Below are 16,709 nucleotides of genomic sequence, written 5' to 3'. Positions count from 1 at the left end.
GAGACCTTCTGGGAAAACTAGGTTGCTGCTGGTAGAGGTGTTATGGCACTTTTCCACTGCATAGTACCCCACGTTTTGGGTCAGCTCATCTCACTTTTGCTTGGTTAGCTTTTACATCGAGTTTAGTAACACTTCGGAGTGGGAAGGATTATAGGCTTGTCATTATATTTGCGCTGCCTACTGCTGTGACATCATACAAGTGAGAACATTGTTCTCTCATCATGTTAAGGACAGTCTATATTAATTAAATATATATCATTATGGGATTATTGGGTCAAATTAAATGATTAAGGGGTCTGCAAAAGCAAGGGACAAGCATTTCCACCTTTTTTGTAGAATGACCCACATACTGCACCCAGTGGAAAAGCCCCCAAAAGTAAGCTGACCCAAACCAAGGGATACTATGCAAAGGAAAAACACCATTAGTAAGACCAGCTCGGGGTGCTCACCCTGTGGTCTGTGTGGGTCCTAACACCCCAGTAGTGATGGGGACATTATACTGTCAAAAAGCACCATCCTTCGAATGAGACGTTAAACCAACTCTCTGTGGTCATTAAAAATCCCAGGATGTGTTTCGAAAAAAGAGTAGGTGTACCCCGGCATCCTGGCGAAACTTGCCCATTGGCCTACTAATCATCCCCTCATATACTAATTGGCTATATGGGTGATTCTCACGAAAACTTGGTTTTAAAAATGTCAAGCATGAAAATGTAAAAATTGCTTAAATTTACTTTTTTCCCACCAGACATTGAAAAACAAAGTCTGGAGTAAATGGGAACATTAATTTAAAAACTTTTACTTATCATTTAACACTTTTTGTAACATAATTTAAAAAATTAGTCCTAAAAAAATCTCATTACCGCAACAGTCAGAAAACATCGACACTGACATATTTTCAAAATGACATGACAAACTTGAAAGAACATAATTTGGAGATTCTGCACATGCATTTAAAATCAAAGTATTATGCTTCTATTAATTAAATTAAAATTTAATAAGCATCTGTTGCGGTAATGATAATCAAGATGTCGTGTAAGCATTCTGACAAGACAATATTTAAAATTAACTGTAAAAAATGATCTTACCTGGTAGCCATCTTGAAGTAACTGGTCCATGTGCTTGGTTACTCAAAATCAAACTTTATTAAAATTCTGTATGTGTGCTTAAACTGTTCTCAAAAAGTGTTGCGGAGGATGAGAACATCAGGCATGGACATCATTTTCCTAATTTTTCTTCATTATTATTATACATGAATATTCAGTAAATTGTTTTTTCTGTCATCTAAAGTAGTCTAGCAAAACATCCATTTATTTTTTTTCTTAATATTTTTGTGTTAATTTGATTAAATTACAACATAACGCATGTTCAAACACAGCCGGACACATTGCGGTAATGAGAATTTCAGCAGAAACGGAGATAAAATTTCCAATTATTCTTATGTTGAAATCACACATTGTGCAAGGTAGAACACAGTATTGTGTTAATTCTGATGCTTTTTAATGTTACTATATTACACATTTTAAAGCTAAAATCATTAGTGCCGTGGTGTTTCAATGGTTTCGTGAGAATCACCCATATCACTCGGTCTCCTCTCCACTAATCGGCTGGTGTGTGGTGGGCGTTCTGGTGCAAAATGGCTCCTGTAGCACATTGGTGGCGGTTGAAAAGAATGCTGCAGAAAAGCGCTATATCATTAATAACAATCTTCAATAATATGCAAATTATTGTCTGTGCTGTATATTATATTTTGCATAAAGCTAATCCACACATAAATAGAAGCTGTCGGAATTCAATGAAATACATTAGAAACTGTAAACGCAAGCAACTTTTTTCAGTCTTACATATGAAGTTTAAACTGCTGAGTGTATTCATGTCAATAGCCTGAGGTAGCAGCGCACATTTCTCGGGTTTAAGCAGTTCTTGGCTTGTCTTTGGTGTGATTCATATATGTGCACCAGAGCTTTAAAAAGTTAATGACCCATGAAAACTTCTGAAAAGGAGACTGTGAGTGCGGTGTCAGTCTCGGCTCTGCTGTGGGACCGCTGAACACTAGCAGCAGCAGATGGTTGATGGTAAAATGGGAGCTGGTGAGTTTGTATTGCGTGTCTCCTCAAAGCGAGATCCAAACAGCCACTAGGATGCTGATGATCAGAGATGCGGTTCTTCTGATGTTGTGCCTGGAGGTGGAGGTCCCTCAATGGAGATCAGACTTCTCCATCTGTGAGAAACTCGCTGCACGTCTGGTGTAACTGTGCCGAAAGATAAATAGTTGAAATACAAGGAAGGAAATATTGTTAGGTATAAGACGGAATAGGGAAACTATCTGAAAGTTTTAAAATAAAAGTTTTTAATATGGCAGCTATGTATTCTAGATAACTAGATAACCTCCATTACTTTGTTTTGAATAAAAAAAAGCTTTAAAGAAGTTGCTGCTGGACTACGACGCGCTACTAAAGATGTTTATGAAAGAGCATCTATCGTACGGGAATGAATCTAATCCAGATGTGTTTGTGCTGGAACCGGTTTTGCCTCGCATCAGTCTTAAGGAAACTATTTGAGGAAAACCAAATGTTTGCCAGAGTGCAATTATCATATATAGCAGTAAAACAGTCCAGCCAAGAAAAGCAGCTGTTGTAAAGGTTTCCAGGGACGTAGTCCTGCAAGCCAGAATAAGTGATTTGGTCCGGTAGACATCCCAGAGTGGACAGAAGGTTGACCGCAATTACTGACCACAACTCCTATTTCACCAACACCCGAAAGTCTTCATTACAGAAGGCTTTAAGACCCCGTGGTGGGGGAACTGTGCCCCCATTATGCAAATGGCCCACGCTGAGGCTTGTGGTAGCTAATACTCGGATGAAGAGCCAGGGCTGTAGTTCAGCATGTTGCAGCATTGTTGTATGTTTAACGTGTATTCTTGTTTATTTTGGCAATAATAAAACACAGTACTTTAAAGCTATACAAAATAGCGTTGCACTATATTGTGGAAAAATGCGATAACTTTTCAAATAATGCAGTATTCAATATGCAATAATGCTTATTTGAAAATGTTTATATTTATTTAAAAAAACGAAAATGTTATGTATTAACATACTGAGCACATGTATGCGCTCATGCACACACAGGCACTAACATTTATGTGCCAGTCTCTCTGCTTATCCATTGACCGAAAACTTTTTTTTGTATTTTTTCAGCTCAACTTACCGTGTAATTTTCTAGTTTACCGTTATAAATAATGGTGTAAGATAGGGAGGCAGTTTTGAACATTGATTGTTTATGTAAATGCGCAATTACCTGTTTCGTTTATTCTTAACCCTTGTGCTTGAATAAAAAAGCACACACTTAGGTTCAAAATGGACAAAAATGTCCGTGTGACGCAGAAGGGTTAACAAAAAAGTTACAGATTACATCTTAAAATTGTTTTATTATTGTAACTTTTGATCACCGTCAAAAAAACGTCACTTTCAAACCCAGAAAGTGTTGTTCTTCTGTGTCCTGATAAAATCACAATTTAAATGCAGAAATTGATAGTTTTGTAGTGTTTTGCATCCAAAGTGTTTTGGGTCCATGAGGGGGTGCAGGCTAACCTCATTAACAGTGTGATTATACATTAACCCCTCAGTTCAAATGATGATTTTCAGCAGCTCTTTGTAGACATGCCATAAACCCAAAATGCCTGGCAGATGAACCTTTCTATATTTAGCATTCAAGTCATCATTGAGTGCAGTATTTAAAAAAAAGCTGTAAAGCTCATTATTCAAAGCCCATCCAAGAAGTACTGAAGTTATTTATTTAAACAATGTCTTGATGACTCCAAAGGGCCAAGATTTGAATAATTTATAAGGACAAATGCAAAGTAATTGCACTTACTTTGGCTTGTTCGCATCGCATTAGACCTGTCTGCATGAACCTCCATTTTCTTTGAGTGAGCACTATAACAAAAATATTCAAATGAGCCTTGATGTCCAGGGGCTCTACATCTATAATTAAAGTGATTTATAATGCTTTTGCCCACCGCTGTCCTCTCTTTCTTTTTAATGTTTGGTTACTTGTAATAAAGTTTTGACATTTTAATGAATGTGTTTGGGTCTCGTATGTAAGGAAATCATCCACATGGACTTAATTTCGACTTATTAAGCGTTGATGCAAATACCTTCTTTTATTAAATCCCTTAGCTGAAGTCAGTGCATCATGCTGTCAGCTGCCATTTTTAACCTCTTCTTTCTTTCTCTGTAGGGTCAGCAGTAAGAAACTTCAGCCCGTTCTGGTTCTCCGTCGAGCCTTCAGACACGTTAGCCGTGCGGGGAACGCCAGCGCTGCTCAACTGCTCGGTCCACAGCGAGTCTCCTGCCAAGATCGAATGGAGGAAAGATGGCGCTTTTCTCAATCTGGCATCCGACGAGCGCAGGCAGATCCTGCCCGACGGCTCTCTCCTCATAGCCTCAGTGGTTCATTCGAAACACAATAAACCCGATGAGGGCGTTTACCAGTGTGTGGCCACTATAGACAACCTGGGCACCATCATAAGCCGTACAGCTCGAATCAGTGTAGCAGGTAAGATGCACACAATGGTATACATGCAATTTAATGTGTATAAATATCAATGCATTACATAAAACGTAAATGCAAGAAGATAACATAATAGAGACTTATTAATGGGCTAATTGCATGTAGATGTCAAACACATGCAACAAAATTAAAGGGACACTCCACTTTTTTTGAAAGTAGGCTCATTTTCCAGCTCCCCTAGAGTTGAACATTTGCTTTTTACCGTTTTGGGGCGCACTCACATTATCCAAACCAAACCATGCCCCAGCGCGATTGTCACCCCTCCCTACTCCCCCAGGTGCACGCACTCACACTGTACTTTTTATCGATCCGAGTCCGGGTGCGTTTCGTCATTAAGATGCGATTGTTTTGAAAAAAGCAGGAAGTATTTGTATTTGTATTTATTCCGATCTCCATTAGCTGTGAAAACACAGCTATTCTTCCTGGAGTCAATACTTCACTACAAAAACATTGACATGAATAATATGACAAAAAAGTAAAAAGTAAAGCTCTCTCTTAACACTGGAACCCACCGTAATGATAAGTCTGTGTTTTTTATTCGGAGTCGTTTGGTGCGCAATTACAGACAGCCATCTCACATGTCATCATATTGCTTAGTTGATCTGTCACGTGCGCAGTTCGGACATTCACGTAACCCCGCTGCGTGCAACAAAAGGTTTTTACGGAGGCAGATGAAGGTGAGTGGTCACGCAACTGACGTGTTCACCTTTTGAATCGCGCCCAGGCGCGATTGGGCTCACACCACAGCCTTCCGCGCCTGAGCCCAAGTGAACCGCGCTCCGGCCCACCTCTGCAACCCGGCCGTGGCACGATTAACCAATCCGCGCCCAGGCGCGGAACAGAGCGATCACACTAGTCAAACAAACCAGGCTTTGGGGGTCAAACGCGCCCGAGCGCGGTTTGGTTTGGATAATGTGAGTGCGCCCTTGGAATCCATTCAGCTGATCTCCGGGTCTGGCGGTACCACTTTTAGCATAGCTTAGCATAATCCATTGAAGCCGATTAGACCATTAGCATCGCGCAAAAAAATTGTTTGACTCTTCTGTAGTAACATCGTATACTAAGACCAACTGAAAATTAAAAGTTGCTATTTTCTAGGCAGATATGGTTAGAAAATATATTCTCATTCTGGCGTAATAATAAAGGACTTTGCCGCCGTAACATGGCTTCAGCAGCCGCAATGATATTATGCAGTGCCCAAAAATAGTCCCCTGCTATTGAAAGTTACCAAGGGGACTATTTTCGGGCGCTGCGTAATATCATTGCGCCTGCTGCAGCCATGGTATAGCAGCACAGTCCTTGATTATTAGCCGGATTAGCCGTGGCCTTGGCTTGGTTGCAGCTATTTGTATTTGTTTTTCAGCATTTATTAATCTTTGTTAATGTTATACCAGGGTTTCCCGCAGCACTTTGCAGTTCGGGCGGCCCGCCTAAGCTGGGAAACCCTACCGCCTTAACTAGGTCGTCCAAAAAAATAAGAATTTCGCTGCGCAAAAGGCCATCAAGTGCATCTCAGGGGAATAGTGCAGACACGCTTCACATCGCGAACGGGCATGCGCGCCACACGCCCGAAATGAGAGAAAGATGTGGTCTAATGGTCTAATCAACTTTAAATTTTACGTCCGTCTTAGTACACGATGTAAATACAGAAGAGTCAAGTTTTAAATAGGAAAAATATTGAAACACTTTTTATTTATTTTTGAGCGTGATGCTAATGGTCTAATCAGATTCAATGAATTATGCTAAGCTATGCTAAAAGTGGTAACGCCAGACCCGGAGATCAGCTGAATGGATTCCAAAATGGTAAAAATCAAGTGTTAAACTCTAGGGGAGCTGGAAAATGAGCCTCCACTAATAATTAAACATTTATACATTTTATTGTCAAAGTCTCCCTGTGGTTGATAATGTTATCCGTTAAAACTTATCAAAATTACATATTTAAATGTTTATCCTGTGAAAAATAGTTGATTCATGCTTTAAAATAGCTTAATAAATAGCTCTATACCCTTGCTTCATTTAGTAAATGTGGAACTATGAATATGCAAATTAGTCTCATATTACATGTCTGCTGTAGAGTGGTAGTACATTGACGTGATTGGTTACAATTTAATTGTTATGAAGAAAACAGGGATGGTTACAAACCGTGTTTTTGTTTTAGACAGGAGAAAACCCATAACAATAATATTGACTTGGACGGTGCATGATGCATGGATGGTCTTAAAACATATTAAAATCACCACGTAGGTATATAAACAACATTAAAGACTTGATTTTCATCACGCTTAGTTTGATTTTAAGTGTCGAAAATGCTATTTGGGGCCAGAGTGTAATGCATTTCCCATAATTCTCATCAATCATGCATATAACACAAGCAGGTGCATTAGCATGAGAGCTGTTTGTCTGTTGTGCATCTGTCCTTCAGTGTTATTGGCTCCAGGCGAGTTTAAAAAGGCAGTCGGAGCGTCCTGTCCTGACTGACAGCGCTATTGTTGTAAATGCTCTGAGAGCAGGTCTGTTTGGCAGTACAGGGCCGGCTATATTAGGCCCTTTGAGTCGAAATGAAAGTGACCTTGTTTGATTTGCAGGAGGCAAGCAGCGGGGATTATGAGGTTGTTTGAGTTGGGACTTATCCTGGAATTCAATTTGCTGTCGGAGGCGAGAAAGGAATGCAATTATGTTACATCCAACCCGTTTGAGTCAGAGTTTGGACTGTTACCTCATTGAAATCTCTCTGATGGTCTCGCATACATCCCGAGGTTATCTTTGAATAGTCAGAGGCAGTGAAGTAGCACATCTTTCCCCATCTGTTTTGTGTGAACAAGCTTATTTCGCAGAAACTATGGGAAACTTACATCAGTCTTTATGGTGAGAAATTCTCAGCTGTGCAGCAGATTCAATTTTATTTATATAGCGCTTTTCACAATTGGTAATTTTTCAAAGCAGCTTTACATGAATAGATGTAGGGAAAAACACAGAATAATCTATAGATAATATAAGAAGACGACAACAGCGGCTAAGAATAAACCGTACAAGCGTGCGTAGTAATAATGTAACGTATACAGTAAAGTGCTAAGTTAAGCCAATGTTGGCTGACTCTCCCGGGGATGAAAAATTGGTAATTGTTTCAAATCAGCTTTACATTAAAAGAAGCAGAAATCGGACCATAGCGTATGTTTTTTCTCTCAGAAAACACAATGGATATTTCAGTAAAACTCTTTAGATCAGGTTTCTTGACACTTCCTATAGGAATCAAATATAATTTACTATAAGGTGGCATTTGTTAACTCATTCCCCGCCAGCCATTTTTCGAAAAGTCGCCCGCCAGCATTTTTTGTAATTTTTACAAAATGCCTTCCAGGCAAATTTTCTTCTAGAAATATATAAACATACTAGTATGGGTTTCCCCATGTTGCCTTGCGCGCAAATTTATTCACGCTGCAAGTCTAGCATGGAAACCATAGACCTATTTTTTTCCTGAAATAGGGAACCAATCACAGAACGGGGAGGGGGCAGCAAGACGATGATGATGACTTTGCGACACACCGAAGCAGTTTTGTTTATCCAACACGGCAGCAGACGCAAAGTTACTTTTCGATGCAGCCTTAGATAGTTTATTTAAAAAAAGAGCAACTTTTTATTGGCTATGAGCTACGTACAGATGCATTTGATAGACATTCGTAGCGCCCAATTAATGGCTCCGGCCATTCGTAAACCACGCCTTAAATAGGAGAAAATTAGCATATGGTTCCCAGACCACCTCTCATTCTCTATGAGACTGGTCTGGTGTTAGCCAGGCTATAAACATATACATATATCAAATGAAAAAACAGACCCTCTGCTCTTAAACAAACAATGAACAAACAAACAAAACGGGGGGAAAAAAAACGTTTCATTCTATCTCTACTTATAAACTCTTAAATATGGGTATTTTTCTTAAAAAATATTTTTTTTTAGCAAAAAGCTAAAATAATTACTTTTTTTAAGGAATTTTCGTAGAGATCAGATTCAGAACGATGATCAAAACATACACAGAGTTTAAAATTAGTAAATAACGTTTTGGCTTCAGTTTTTTTATAAATTGCGTAAGTGCGCCAGATTAACATAAAAATTTATCAGAAACAATTTTTTTATGCAAATGTTTTCTCTTAATTGACGAGATAACTCGTCAATGGCGGGGACAGAGTTAATATTAGTAAATGGATTAGCTAACATGAATAATTTTTCAGCAATTAATAGTCATTGTTAATGTTAGTTAATGACAACACAATAGTTCATTGTGCATTAACTAAAGTTACAACTTTAGATTTTTTTTAAAAAATATTTGTAAATGCTGCAATAAATGTCTTACTTTTTTGTCTTGATTTTCAGCATAAATATCTAAAATTCATAAAACAATAAATTTACTTAATAAGTAGAGATGCACAATATATTTGCCAATAATTTGTATTGGTCATCAGCCTGTTTTTAGAACAGTAAAAACAGCGCTAAGTAAATTGAAATCAGAAGAGATAAGTAAAATGTGTGAAAAATACATATGTTTTAAATACATATATGTGTTTTTTTACACGTGAAACATGAACAAATGTTATATTGCGCACAGTAAACAATCAAAGCTTCAAAAACACAGGAAGAACAGGAGCATTAACTATTGGACAACTTGAATTAAGTTTAATTTACTTACCCCACGGGCAGGTAATTTTACCTGTTTTAAGCATAAACTCAGTTAACTTTAGTAGAGTAAATAAAAAGTAAATATATTTTAAATTATTTTAAAAACATAAAGTTTTTTTTATATACTGGAAAACAAGACAAACCTACTAAGAAATTAATTTACAGCTTAATAAATGCTGTAGAAGAGTTGTTCATTTTTGTTAATGTTAACAAATACAACACTTATTATGAAGTGTAACCAAAATGTCCTAATTCTCAAATTTTTTGTCTACCCAAAGTGTGCTCGGATTTCTAAAAATATGAGCAAAAGTTTCTCCAAAGATATGTATCTCTTGACTTTTAATATACATCTATGTACCGTCTCATATGTGATTTGTCATTCTAAGAAATTTTAGAAGAAACACATAAGACAAAGTCAAGAAACTCAAGTCCTGAGTTATGGTATATCATTTCTATACAATAAAGAAGTTTGATCTAACCTTGACCTCTTACATCTTTAGGATGTGGCCTTTTGACCTCTGATGTCTGCAGGTCAAAGGTGGTAAAAGATCATGAATATGCATCATCTTTCACAAGATGGATGTCTGTGCACTCACAATAGATGTCTGTGGACCAACCAGCACATTATTGCATGATGCATGTTTATATACAGAAATGTTTATGAAAAGGACCTCCCTTGTAAAGGCTAAATTGGATTTATATTCATTTGGGGATAAATTTATGTGGTCAAGTCTGAAATCAATGTTCATCCCCAATCAGATAGCGTACCGATCAATGCATGAGGTGGCCACCTCACAGTCCTTCGTTTAACTCACTGCTAAATGTTGGACAAAAGCGACATTTTAATGCCCTACGAAAAGGCAGATTTATTGGTATCAGTAACTCAAATTGTGTTTTTGGTGAGGTCATAAGTCACGTTTCGTTCCTCAGTATTTTCTCTCAAACAGGGATCTGTCTGCGGCTGCCGACAGACGTGTAATGAAAAGGTTAATTGTTGCGTCTCAGCTCTGAGCCATTACTGTGCCATTGCACCTGAAAAAAGTGCAGCCACCATGACCTGCCAGATGCGACGTAAAAATTGCAGTAGCACGGCGACTAATGCGAGCGCAATCTTCGTGATAGATGGAATAAAGCCGTGACCTCCCTCCATCAGGCCTGTTTTCTTTAACGGACCTTTTCCCTGTTCTTTCTAACCTCACACAGAAACAAAGCCCCTTCACTATATGCACGCTCCACTGAGGTGGAGACCATCACGTGTAGGGGGATTAGTCGTGGCCTTGGCTTGGTTGAGGCTATTTGTATTCGTGGAGCGTGAGATGGCAGGGCATAGAGCAAGACGCGGGTAATGGGAATTGTCTAGGCTGTGCCGGCTCATAGCTTCCTTTAAACCCAACCCCTAAGGGTGGGCTGCAGGTGGGCTGTCGAGCAGGATGCCAAGGAGAAATAAACACCTGAAATAAAGGCTTTGTTTGCTTGCACCTCCATCACTGGTACACTAGTGGTATTCTAGTACAGTTCACTTTGCAATTTAATTGCCTTCTCTTTGAGAAGAATTTTATGTAGGACCTGATACATGGCAGTGTCGAATCACTACAGTGTAGATGACCACTGTGTTATGCTGATTTGAGAGCGAAAGAGATATTTATTTAAATGTCAGCGCGGTGCGACTCGACACGATGTAGCTACCACTTTACTTTGGCTCGGTTTGCTTTTCCACTTAAGTTTAGTACTGCTTTAAAGGACACTCCACTTTTTTGAAAATATCCTCATTTTCCAGCTCCCCTAAAGTTAAACATTTGATTTTTTTACCGTTTTGGAATCCATTCAGCTGATCTTCGGGTCTGGCGGTACCACTTTTAGCATAGCTTAGCATAATCCATTGAATCCGATTAGACCATTAGCATTGCGCTAAAAAATAATCAAAGAGTTTTGATATTTTTCCTATTTAAAACTTGACTCTTTTGTAGTTACATCGTGTACTAAGACCGACGGAAAATTCAAAGTTGCGATTTTTTAGGCAGATATGGCTAGGAACTATACTCTCATTCTGGCGTAATAATCAAGGACTTTGCTGCCGTGCCATGGCTGCAGCAGGTGCAATGATATTACCCAGTGCCCGAAAATAGTCCCCTGCTATTGAAAATAACCAAAGGGACTATTTTCAGGCGCTGCGTAATATCATTGCGCCTGCCGCAGCCATGGTATAGCAGCAAAGTCCTTGATTATTAGCCGGATTTGCCATGGCTTTGGCTTGGTTGCGGCTATTTGTATTTGTTGTTCAGCATTTATTAATCTTTGTTAATGTTAGTTTATGTAAATACCAGGGTTTCCCGCAGCACTTTGCAGTTTGGGTGGCCCGCCTAAGCTGGGAAACCCTACCGCCTTAACTAGGTTGTCCAAAAAAATTATAATTTCGCTGCACAACAGGCCGTCGGAGAAAAGACGTGGTCTATCACTGTCTGGAGGATAGCCAGTTGATAAAACTTGCTAGCTAGGTTGCACGTGATTCAATATAATTGTTGAGCGCTCTTGCTCACGTTTTTTATGTGCATTATTTACATGCTACAGTAGTTACACTCCTTAAAGATAATGTAAAAAATAGTGGGAAATACAATCTTCGCCCTATCTATCATCTTTCGCCAGATATTCTACAACATCTCCTTCTGCTTCAGTTTGCATTTATTAACCCTTTAGTTTCACTTCATCACGCAGCTATTCCTGTTAGAGGTATCTGTTAAAAACATTTAATTCATTAATAATCTAGTATGTGTTTATTTTCTGTCAGTTTCTTCAAAATTAAGTTTTATTTGAGTGTTTTTAATAAAAATATTTTCAATTTCATCATGACGCGTATGCCCCTCCCCTTTAATTACCACGCCCCTGGCCTTCCACTGGACAACCCTACCACCTTAACTAACTAATTTTCTGTGGGAAACCCTGAATACATTTGTTCATGTTATTTCATTGTGTATTAACTAAGGTAACGGTTGCAACTTTTGATTTTAAAAATGAATTAGTAATGTTGAAATGAACATGAACTAAGATTAATAAATGCTACAGAAGTATTGTTCATTCATTGTTAGTTTATGTTAACTAATGCTTTAACGTATGCTATACCACGGGCCTGTTGAATGCTTTATTCTGATTGGTTGAGAAATGTTCCATGGGTGTTGATTATTTTTCAATAACCACACACCTAACCTTTAAAATGTCTTAAAAATAGGCACTAGAGCAATATTTTTGGTAAACGTGGTATAAGCGGAATAATTGACTCCGGTCTTTTGAATTATTCGAAAATAATGCACACCCGCGGTGTAACGTCACTCGCTGCATAGCCACCTTAAGTGTGCATTATTTTCTTATAATTCAATGGCCCGTCATCAATTATTCCTTACTTAAGAAATCCAACCTTATTGTAAAGTGTTACCAAATTCTCGATTTAACACAAACTAGTACCTTCTTTGTTTACACTTTTGCACCTTTTATTATATTTATACTTCTTCACCTTGTAACTTTATACTCCAACTCCACTAAAATCTTTATTGTTTATTCAAGTATTAAATTCATTTATTGCTGTTGCACTTCTGGTTTGATGCTAACTGCATTTGACCAGCTCTGTACTTGTACTCTGGACAATAACAATAAAGTTTAATCTAATCTCATGGTTATAAAAATGTTGTTTTATAGAAGGCTGAAGATTGACAGCTGTATAGTATCTAGATAAATGTAATATCTGGATAGATGCTGATAAGATCTGTATCACACGAGGACCCTTTATTTGCAGGTTTATGGACCTCTGTGTACACAGGGCATGTTTTATGTCATATACACTGATCCCGGGTCAGGCTGTGACACTAATCCAGGCTCTTCGCCTGCATAACCTCAGCTATCCCGTGTCTATAGTGCAGGGTCGTGTCGTTCCCTCAGCTGTCTGCTGCTCTCTCAATCAATCAGTAATTCATTTCACACATCAGCCCTCCGTACAATCTCGCCCTGCCTCGCCGACTGCCACCCAGCAATGAATTTCAAACACCACTCATACTGGAAGCATTCAGACATATTTCATTTTGTGCTTGATGTCATGCAGTCAGCTCGGAACGCTGGGAACTGTAACCGGACGCTTGGAAAAGGTTAATGTAATACCACGTTTGTCAGACGCTTGTCCAATTTGAGGATTCAACCAATTTTCAAACCAGACGTCTGCTGAGATGCAGGTGTATGATGTCATTGTGAATATTCACTTAAATACAGGACCCTGAATGTACATTTTTGCACTTTTTTACTTTTATCTATATATCAGTGGAGACTAAAGTTTTTTAGTGGGATTAAAGTTGATTCGGAGAATTGGGAAGATTCGAACACCCGTTACCATTAAAGCGCCACAGTGCAATGTGCCAAAGCACATCTCTTGTATTTCCCTCTTTACCGGCTCTTTCCTGGCTTTCAGTTTGAATGGTCTGAAATAAATTGCAACCTGCGATAACATCTCACACTCTGAAATTCATTGTGTGCTCATTTGAGTTTAAAAAGCTTTATCACATACTGAGAATCCTGCACTACTGTAGACGTGAGTGCTTGCGTTTTTATTACGTTACATACAGTATGTCATTTAGAGGGTATTTTGATGGGCGTCTCCAAAACCTACGTTTTTACTATGCTTAAGTTTCATTCCTGCGTATGAGTGGAAGAGAAGGGAACACAGAAGCATATTTGTTTCATGGTACATTTTGGCACAGGACTGCCGTGGATTGGAGTTGACTGCCAGCGATCATGGTTGTTTCTGGATGGGGTCCACTGACCACGCTTGTGACTTTCAGCTGTGCAGTGAATTTTTAGCTTCATGCTTGTCTCTGTTGTGGACACGCTAGCAACATTTGTCCTGGTTACTGTACTTAACCTCCCTCTCCATACACGCAAAAGTAAAGATAGTATAAAGAAAGCAGCGCCGCTCATGGTCAACTTGAATATAGCTGATATGTCAAAAATATTTTATAGAAATTAAGTATACACTAGAGATGCACCGATATTAGATTTTTCCACCAATACCTATAACTGATTATTCAGACTGATATCGGCTGATACCGATAGTTTGGTGGTTATATTAACTTGCATTAACTAAATTCTGAATATTACATTTTCTGGATGTTATTAATTCATATAATGACCATTAATAATAAACATTGAACTAGTGACGTTTCTTTACATTTTCTGCACACAGAGCTCAAATTCATAACTATTGGCTGTTTTTAAACTATTAGCCGATAGTGTGAAAAACTGCTTTTACCGACTAGTGCGGTTATTGGGACACCGATATACCGGCCCATAATCGATATTGCCAGATAAAAATCCGCTATTGGAAATCAGCTGGTTGTTTAAAAACAGACAATTTAAAAAAAATGCTATTCATTTGTATTTTCCTATTCTCTTTTGATTGACAGGATATATCGGCTACGGCAATCAGCTGTTTTTTACAATCGTCCAATAGCCGATAATTTGAAAAAAATTGCTTTTATTGACCGATATTGTTATTGGGCGATATATCTGTGCATCTCTTGCGTGCAGCGATATACAGCGCCTATAAACAATATTGCCAAATAAAAGAAACATTTTCCACTATTGGACATTCGCCGGTTGTTTAAAAACAGACAATTAAAAAACCGCAATTCATTTGTATTTTACTATTCTCTTTTGATTGACAGGATATATTGTCTACGACAATCAGCTGTTTTTAAACTATCGTCAAATAGCCGATAATTTGAAAAATGCTTTTATTGGTCGATATTGTTATTGGTCGATATATCTGTTCATCTCTTGCATGCGGCGGTATACCGCGACTGTAACCGGTATTGCCAGATAAAAGCAAATTTTTCCACTATTGGACATCCGCCGGTTGTTTAAAAACAGAGATTTAGGGCGGTTTCACATTTGGTGCGATTGCCTGGTCCGAACCCGAGTTCGATTGCTCTCCCCTCCCCATGCCCCCCATGGACTGTGTTCACATATTATTTTTGCATCTGAACCGCGGTACGCTTGCATCATCAAGCTGCTGCCGGCACGTTCTCATGTTGCTTGGCAACCGCTGTAAACGAGAAGACGACAAGCGTGATTGACGAACTGCAAGCAGAGAGATGATTTCTGAATGCCTCCGCAAAAATTGACGTCGGCGGACAGCCCGTTGTCATCAAAACGACTTTAGTATGTTTGCGGCAGACAGACGCAAGTGCATTTCTGTATTATTTCTTTGAAAACAAAACCAAAGGTTTAAAAAAAATAAGAACAAAAGTCAAGCAAGCATTCTATGCATTTTGTTGTCAAGGTAAGTGCACGCACACAAACACACACGTCTGTTTTGATGGGACATTCCATATAATCCGTAATTAACAGCGGTTCACTTTCGCGATTTGGTACGATTGCGCTCACATTAGCAGCGAACCGCTCTGGAGTTCACATGAACCGGACCCCAGACCACCCTTTTTAAGCGGACTCGAGTACGTTTCGCGGGTGCGCACCCGAGTTCGGAAGACAGCGTTCACATCATCCAAATGTACCGAACTCTGATGTCAATCGAACTGGTGCGCACCAAAAGTGCTAATGTGAAAACGCCCATAAAAAACGCAATTCACCTGTATTTACCTATTCTCTTTTGATTGACAGGATATATCGGCTATGACTATCAGGTGTTTTTAACCTATTGTCCAATAGCCGATAGTGTAAAAATTGCTTTTATCCACTCGTGCAGTTTTTGGGCCATAAATTGGTGCATCTCTAGTATGCGACAGTATGCCGGCCCTATAATCGGTATTGCCAGATAAAAGCAGATTTTCCCACTATTGGACATCCACCGGTTGTTTAAAAACAGACAATTAAAAAAATGCAATTAATTTGTATTTTCCTATTCTCTTTTGATTGACAGGATACATAGGCAACGACTATCAGGTGTTTTTAAACTATCGTCCGATAGCAGATACTGTGATAAATTGCTTTTATTGACCGATATATTGGTGCATCTTTAGTATACACTGAAATATCGGCCTATCATCAGTATCGCCACTATTGGACATCCACCAGTCGTAAAAAGCAAAACTATCGGTATCTATCATGGTACATGTCATTTTAAGTAATCGAATATTGGTATCGGCACAGAAATTTTGTATTGGTGCATCCCTAACGGAAATTTAAGCCAACTACTTTATTGTCTTTCTTCATTCATGTAGGCTGTAGACTAGAAAATAACAGCATATGGCTGTTACCAAGATGGCTGCCGATAAAACTAATGGTCCTGTCTTGCATTCTCATTTGTTAATGTGTTAGAATCTTGGAATAGGTCAATAATATTTAGCACAGCAACAACCAGAGCATACTTGTGAACTCTTAAACTATTTTAAGGCCTGTATCTGTTATCATCTGTGAATGGACAGAGGTTGTAGTGTCAGTGTGCTGACAGTTAGATGTCTACCGCACTGTAATGT

At 38.7% G+C, this 16,709-nt stretch overlaps 1 protein-coding gene across 8 annotated transcripts in view; it reads left to right on the top strand.

Moving 5' to 3' along the window:
• The window catches only part of neo1a (neogenin 1a), a 203,621-nt gene that overhangs the window by 68,759 nt on the left and 118,153 nt on the right, over nucleotides 1-16,709 (top strand). For all 8 annotated transcript variants that reach the window (XM_055214607.2, XM_055214658.2, XM_055214647.2 and 5 more), the window contains exon 2: nucleotides 4,237-4,554. In XM_055214607.2, the coding sequence (XP_055070582.2) occupies nucleotides 4,237-4,554 (318 nt within the window). The remainder of the gene's footprint in view (nucleotides 1-4,236; nucleotides 4,555-16,709) is intronic.

Source organism: Misgurnus anguillicaudatus, chromosome 21 (assembly GCF_027580225.2).
Source record: "Misgurnus anguillicaudatus chromosome 21, ASM2758022v2, whole genome shotgun sequence".
Taxonomy (NCBI): Eukaryota; Metazoa; Chordata; class Actinopteri; order Cypriniformes; family Cobitidae; genus Misgurnus; species Misgurnus anguillicaudatus.
Note: the sequence above shows the minus strand (reverse complement) of the source record. Positions and strands in the feature narration are given on the sequence as shown.